Here is a 6,560-nt window from a genome sequence, read left to right on the forward strand (position 1 = left end):
TCATTGCTAGTTATGTGGCTAGGTGTCAAATGGCTAGTAGCCGGCTCATATTTATATGAGTAGTCTAGGGTTGAGGGAGATGGAGCGAAACGCACTCGTTCAACAATTTGTGAAAAAATAAAAAAAGAAAAAAAGAAAAAAGAATAAGAGTTATGTGTAATTAATCTCGAGTGGGCTCTTTAGTACTCGAGTTATTAAGTTCTTAGGAGACTTTGTGCCTAGTGACCTAAGGCTTTTATAGTCTGGAATTTGCTAACCTAACGCTCGCTACATGGGTACTATTGTATAAGTCTTTTGTGGACCTCACTCATTGCACGATCAAATAAGTATACTTGTGTTGTGTTATTGTGAATAAAAACATGAATCCATAAAAACTCTGATATAAGAATTGAAGTGTTATAAGTTATTTTGAGTCTAACTTTCATTCTATTTATAGACTTGCGATTGTTTTGATAAGTAATGAGTCATGATTGCCGATATAATAGCAATAGTATATCTGTAAGCATGTGCACACACGCACGTCTCTGGTTTGTAGGTTGATTTGAGAGATTTGAGTGATCCTTATGCGAATAATTGCATTTGCTGAGGTGTTGCTTATTGGTTGGTTTAGTTACTCTATGGGGATCATTACATTCATAATAGTTGCATTCATGAATTTTTATTTCTAGTTCTTTGAGTCTGTTTATGCTTGAGGACAAGCATCGATTCAAGTTTGGGGTATGTTGAATGGCATTTATGACACTTTATAATACTCTAATAAGCTTTGGATTGGTGCATTTGTACTCAAGTTGTTAAGTGTTTTAACGTGTTTTCTAGTGTTTTTGCATTTCAGGCATTATCTAGGTAATCAGGTGAATTAGCATTGTTTTGGTACTAATATAGTGTCTAGGTGGTGTTGGAATAAAAGCTCGCGAAGACCGGATCGAATCTGCAAGAAAAAATGGAAGAAGTCAATTTTGGCAGAAGACCAGCGCGCCCGCACTGATGAAGCGCGCGGTGCGCGGCCGCGCCGTGTCGGGATAATAAAATCCTGATTCTATTGCAATTCTATTTTCTGGACTCCTGGGCTGATTGGACTGCTATATATTGATAACTCAAGATCGTTTTTTAATAAGGAGACTTACCAGAGCACAAGGAGAAGACAACAAGAGACCTATAGCACAATTCAACAAAGGCGAAGACGATCTAGTTTATTCTTGTGAATCTTTGTTTTGAGTTGTAATCTTAGATGCTCGTTTCTTGTTTTGTTGAACCTATACTCTTGTTTGTATTTGTTTTTATTTATTCGTTATAAAGACTACGTTTTTATATACCATGCTTTCATCGTAACCCACGTTGATGATGAGTCCGATTATGGGCTAATCGTTATCGTGGGGTTCTAGCGGAATTATTTATGGATTTCTTTAGTTAAATTGTTTGATGCATTAGTATGTGGTGATTATATGATATCCAAGTATTGGTTGTGCGTATTCGTCTTATGAGCGTCGCGAACTTATAAGATACATTGTTAATTCTTAATGAAGCGAAAGTGAATTTAAGGATTTAGAACTTACCATACTAGCATAGGTTCATGTATTGTTATGCATGATTCGTAGGTAATTTTAACCATCTTACTTGCCCTGTGTAATCAAGATAGATAACTTGTGTTTAAACCGCTATGTTGTCAAATTCTACAGACATATAGGGTCTCAATATAATTGGTGTCTATTCAGCTTCTATCTCTTTTGTGGATGTCTGGTAGTATGGTACTCGCACAACGAAATTTGGCGTTTATCAGTTTCGTGTTACCTGATTAGTGTCATCACCATTGCATGCTAAGGTTAAGATCAATAAGGCTATTGAATGAAGTATTTAACGAAGTTAGAATCTCATGCTTGTCATAATTATTAATTCAATCAATCTTATTTTCGTAGTTATAATTATTAGTTTAATTCTTAGTTATAAACAACCACAATTAGTTATCGTCTTAGCATTGAATAATAACCATACATTGTTGATTAAGTGTGTGAATTAATTAGTTAACCAATACAGTCTCTGTGGGAACGAACTAGAAAAGATTCTATACTACTTGCGAACTCGTATACTTGCGTGTATTAGTAGCGCGTGTTTAGCGAATAACATGCGCACCCGAAGGACAGCGGCTGCTGGTTATCTATGAAAAAAATGATGATAAAAATAAATAAATAAAAAATAAAAGTACGATTTTATTATAATAAACCTTGTTCTCAATCTCGATAGAATATAAGAGGTTAACGAAATTATAATAAAGGATCTATCAAAAAATAGAGTATTAAAATAAAATAATTTAACAATGAAACCAAGAGTTTCTAAATATTACCATAGATTACTTTTCTATTAGCACGAACCTAAAATCACATTTATCGAATATTTTTTTACAATCCAATTTTCTTACAGATTTAAATATTAAGTCAAAATATAATTGTAACTTTCTTTTATACTAATGTAAGGGGTATAGTATTGATTTTATTTTCTTATATAATGTTAATGTTAGATATAGAACGATTATTTTTTATTATAAACGACGAATCCAAATAACAAAACTATTTTAAAATTGCATACTTGCTTAATTTTACATGATATTTACGTGATTATGATTGAATTTTAAAAATTAATATTTAAATATTATGAATGAGACATAATGATAGGAAAATTTTCATTGGGGGGGTTTGTGATTTTTAGATTCTATTTTCTCTTACAATAATAGAACTATCCAATTATACTAATATTATGCATGTTATGTTAACAACTAGGTTTATCTAGCGGTGTAAGATCTTCACCAAGAAATTCAAATTGATTAAAGGTTTTGCGGGTTGATTAACATTTTTTGAATAAATCTCCGCGCGTTTTCTATTTTGTGCTAAATATGTATCCTGCATTCAAAAGCACATTTTGTGGTATATATTGATGTGTGGCAGCAAAATTTGTAGAATGATCGAGTGCTTGGTACAAATTAGCAGAAAAAAATTGAGTGTATCGTACTACCATGATTTATGCATTCTGTGACTGGCTTGTTTAGTGGCTGATTTAATCATTGGGCAGCCTGCAGTTTCACTGATTTTCAAGAAAAAAGCAAACAATTTGGCCTTTCTGTCAAATACTCTTTCCCTCCATGTCTTGTTAAATCCTTGGTCGTTGCCTAGTTAGTACTTGGTACTCCCTACAGGAGTATACTGTGTACCATTGTTGCAGCAAATTATTTACCGTAAAAAGAAGCATTTGAAGCGGAAACCTCCCGGTGGTTTGGAAATTGGATGAAATGAAAGGTATCACAAATTGTAAAGGATATATGTGAATGTACGACTTGATTATTATTTGATTCTTAACCAAGTAGATCAAAATATATGCAGCATTTGAGATTAATTTTGGTTATTAATTTGGGATCTCTGTAATTATTCATAATAAAATAGTGAAGGTCATAAATTTGGGTTTTTTTAAAAATATATTTAAATTGCGGAATATATTTTTAAAAATACATTCCAACATTAACATAAACATTTGCAATCTCAATTATAATTTCGAGGAACCCCTCTGCAACCTCATTTACAACTTTTAATGTTTTTTAAAAATAATCTTGAAAATATGGATATTCCTGATAAATTCCCTATTATATTTTTTTGCAAACATAAGTCTTTTTATGTATTTTGTTAAAATACAATTCTTTTTATAAAAATATGAAGAAGTACAACATTTGTGATTTTTTTGAAATAACGCATTATATAAAATTGCAACCGTAATTGTAAATCAATAACCACAAATACAATTTCAAAATTTAAAAATTAAAATCATTGGGTCGCGTGATACATTAATTAACAAATTGAACTACTTAATTTAAAAGTAGCCTTTAAAAAAGCTTCAATTATTTTCAACAAATGAAAAAAGGAGTTACATTGTGGCTGATTTTGGCTCAAAACTCTATTTCCGCAATTTTTTTTTAAAAGATACCAAAATTGGACAAAAACTTAAATATTTGTATTTTTAATAACCCATTATAAAATTAAAATTATTTGACTAATCTATTCTAGTAATTTTCATTTGTTTATTTGATTGATTAGTTTATTAGGTAAGTTAAAACTTCCCGGCCATAAAAACTTAATGTTAAGAAAATTTTATAATTATTTCATCATAAAAATGTTTGTAAGGAAAATCTTACGAGAAAAGACAATTAGTAATAATGATTTAAAATTTTAATATAATTATTAAAACTTCGACCATTATTTCTAAAATTAAAATAAAATGCACCCATACAATCTATTTTACAAATTTTTGGAAGAGACATTTCAATATATTTGTGGCAAAATTTTAGAGTAACCAGAGGACTTTTCTTTTGGTGTATTGACAATGGAATTTTTTATATTTGTCTTAGTCTTAACCATGAACTTGATTCTTGTACAATCTGATTTACAAAATTATCAAGACAAACATTTCAACCATCGAGTGGTGGACAATTAGGCCCAAATGCAGATTGGTAGGCCTGGATTTACAAGAGTCCTAAAAACCAAGCTCTTGGTCTTTGGGCTTTTCTTGACAAATATATAGCAAGAGCTGGCTTATATTCGACGGGTACTTTTCTGGAGTTTTTTAAGTTTTAACTGAAATTGAAAATGTGGGGTCGCTAAACTGAATGAATCGGGTCGCTCGTTTAAGTCAAACAAGCTGAAATTTGAACGAACTCGGCTAGTTTAATAGACGAGCTGATTTGCCTCGTGAGCTCAACACACAATTTTTTTATTAAAATTTGATTTTTAGATAATGAAAATAAATTTTAAATATAATTTATATGTAAATTTTAAACGAGATCAGAGCTACGCCGGGTCGAGTTTTGGAGTTTCGGGCAGAGCTCCAATTAGCATGTACTCGGATCTTTGAATACCAATCTGCACTACATACATTTGAACACCAACTCATTCTGCCAGCGCTAAAACTTGAACATTTGAAACATTGTCACCAGAAATTAGCAGACACATATAAGCCTCTGAGAATACCCCAACAATTAGTAGTAGAATGTCTTTGCTCAACCTCATTGATCACAAAACATTGTATGACACAATTACAATAGAAAAGTACAGATAGTGATAATTATGTGACATGATCATTTTTCGACAAATTTATTGAACTTTTATGATCTTTAGAAAATATTGCTCTAATCCGAAGCTTCAGTTGATGAAGGCAGATCTCTTGATGCTATTCTTCTGCACCTTGAGATACACAGTTGAGTTATAGTGCTTCTTTTCCGAATCATGGTCCATTAAAGAAAAGACCTCAGACAGTAGAAAACACTCACCTTGCTTAGAACCCCATCCATGACGAAATATTGCTGCTTTACAAGAACAATCCTTCAAACAACTGCTCTTACACTTGTTCACATTAGTGTTAGCAATGCTAAAGTTAAATGTGAAGTACGCCACATCTTTGAGCTCTATAAAACTCTGATATTTTGAAGTTGAACACTTCAGGGGGGTTATTTCAGCACAGCCGAGATTAGGATACTTTTCTTTGACTTGTCGAAAATATCTCACAGTGCTACTGCTTGATCCAGGACAACTACATTGTCCGTTCGAGCATATACCATATTTCCCACACACAAGAGGGTAACCACAATCACCTGAAAACCCTGTAAGAACATCTGCTGAAACTTCCCATTTGTATTTCCATTCATATACTCTCAAATGCCCGTCTGATTCTAGTCTCATGTACTGCTCTGATGATGCTGGTGGAATATGAATGGTATGAGTTGGCTCGCTTGGCTCTGACGTGTGTAAATAAAAATTCAGGCTTCCATTTAGGAACTTCACATAATTTGGCTTGTTACTCTTCTCCACACCAGAAAGATAAAAGTCATAGTATGGTTGAGGAGTGGATTGGATATAAGCAAATATACCTCTATCATTTACTACAAGAGAGTATAAACCAACTCTACTATTGGTCTTGGAAACACTTGCAATTAGCTTCTGCCCTTCCACAAGCTTCTGTCCCGGAACCAAAGCATCCGTTGGATGATCAAAAGATTGCCAAACCACTGCCTTTTGTTTGTTGAAAAGTATAAGATTTCCCGTGTCAGTTAAGTTTAAACCAGCAACAGATTTTCCAGCAGTTTTAGAAGACCAAGCTACAGAACCATCAGCATCTCGCAAGACCAAATCACCTTCTGAGGTGAGCTGCAAAGTCGCGTTGATTTTAACAGGATGGTCTCGATTAGCTGACCAAACAACTTGCGGAAATGAAACAGTAGGGGATACAATATGGGAAATGCTGTTTGTTTGAACAAGAAAGATGGCGAAAAGGTAAGAGTCACATTTTCCATTACAGTAGAAGCCACAAGCAAATCTCTGGCCTAATGTTCCTCTTAAAAGAACCGGTGTTACAATTGAACCATCACCAAAGTGAACGGTATGTGGAGGAGCAGAAAGATGATTGAACCATGAAGTAGAGAGCTTTGCTGTTGGATAATCATATGGTTGAGCAGATATCAGATTTTGAGAGTGAAAAATGAAGAATATAAAGGAAAGAATGAGAACACTTGAAACAAAGTTGACGCCCAT

The 6,560-nt window shown here is 33.1% G+C and overlaps 1 protein-coding gene across 1 annotated transcript; it reads right to left on the minus strand.

The window, feature by feature from the left end:
• Window positions 1–5,029: 5,029 nt before the first annotated feature.
• LOC141713915 (EP1-like glycoprotein 2) lies at window positions 5,030–6,560 on the minus strand. Its single transcript, XM_074517478.1, has one exon. The coding sequence runs from the start codon at window positions 6,558–6,560 to the stop codon at window positions 5,175–5,177; it is 1,386 nt and encodes a 461-aa protein (XP_074373579.1). The 3' UTR covers window positions 5,030–5,174.

This window comes from Apium graveolens, chromosome 3 (genome assembly GCF_009905375.1).
Source record: "Apium graveolens cultivar Ventura chromosome 3, ASM990537v1, whole genome shotgun sequence".
NCBI classification, from domain to species: domain Eukaryota; kingdom Viridiplantae; phylum Streptophyta; class Magnoliopsida; order Apiales; family Apiaceae; genus Apium; species Apium graveolens.

Bases quoted from the DNA above. Each gene is read 5' to 3' on its own strand.
- LOC141713915 (XM_074517478.1), bottom strand. From the start codon at position 6,560: ATGGGCGTCAACTTTGTTTCAAGTGTTCTCATTCTTTCCTTTATATTC.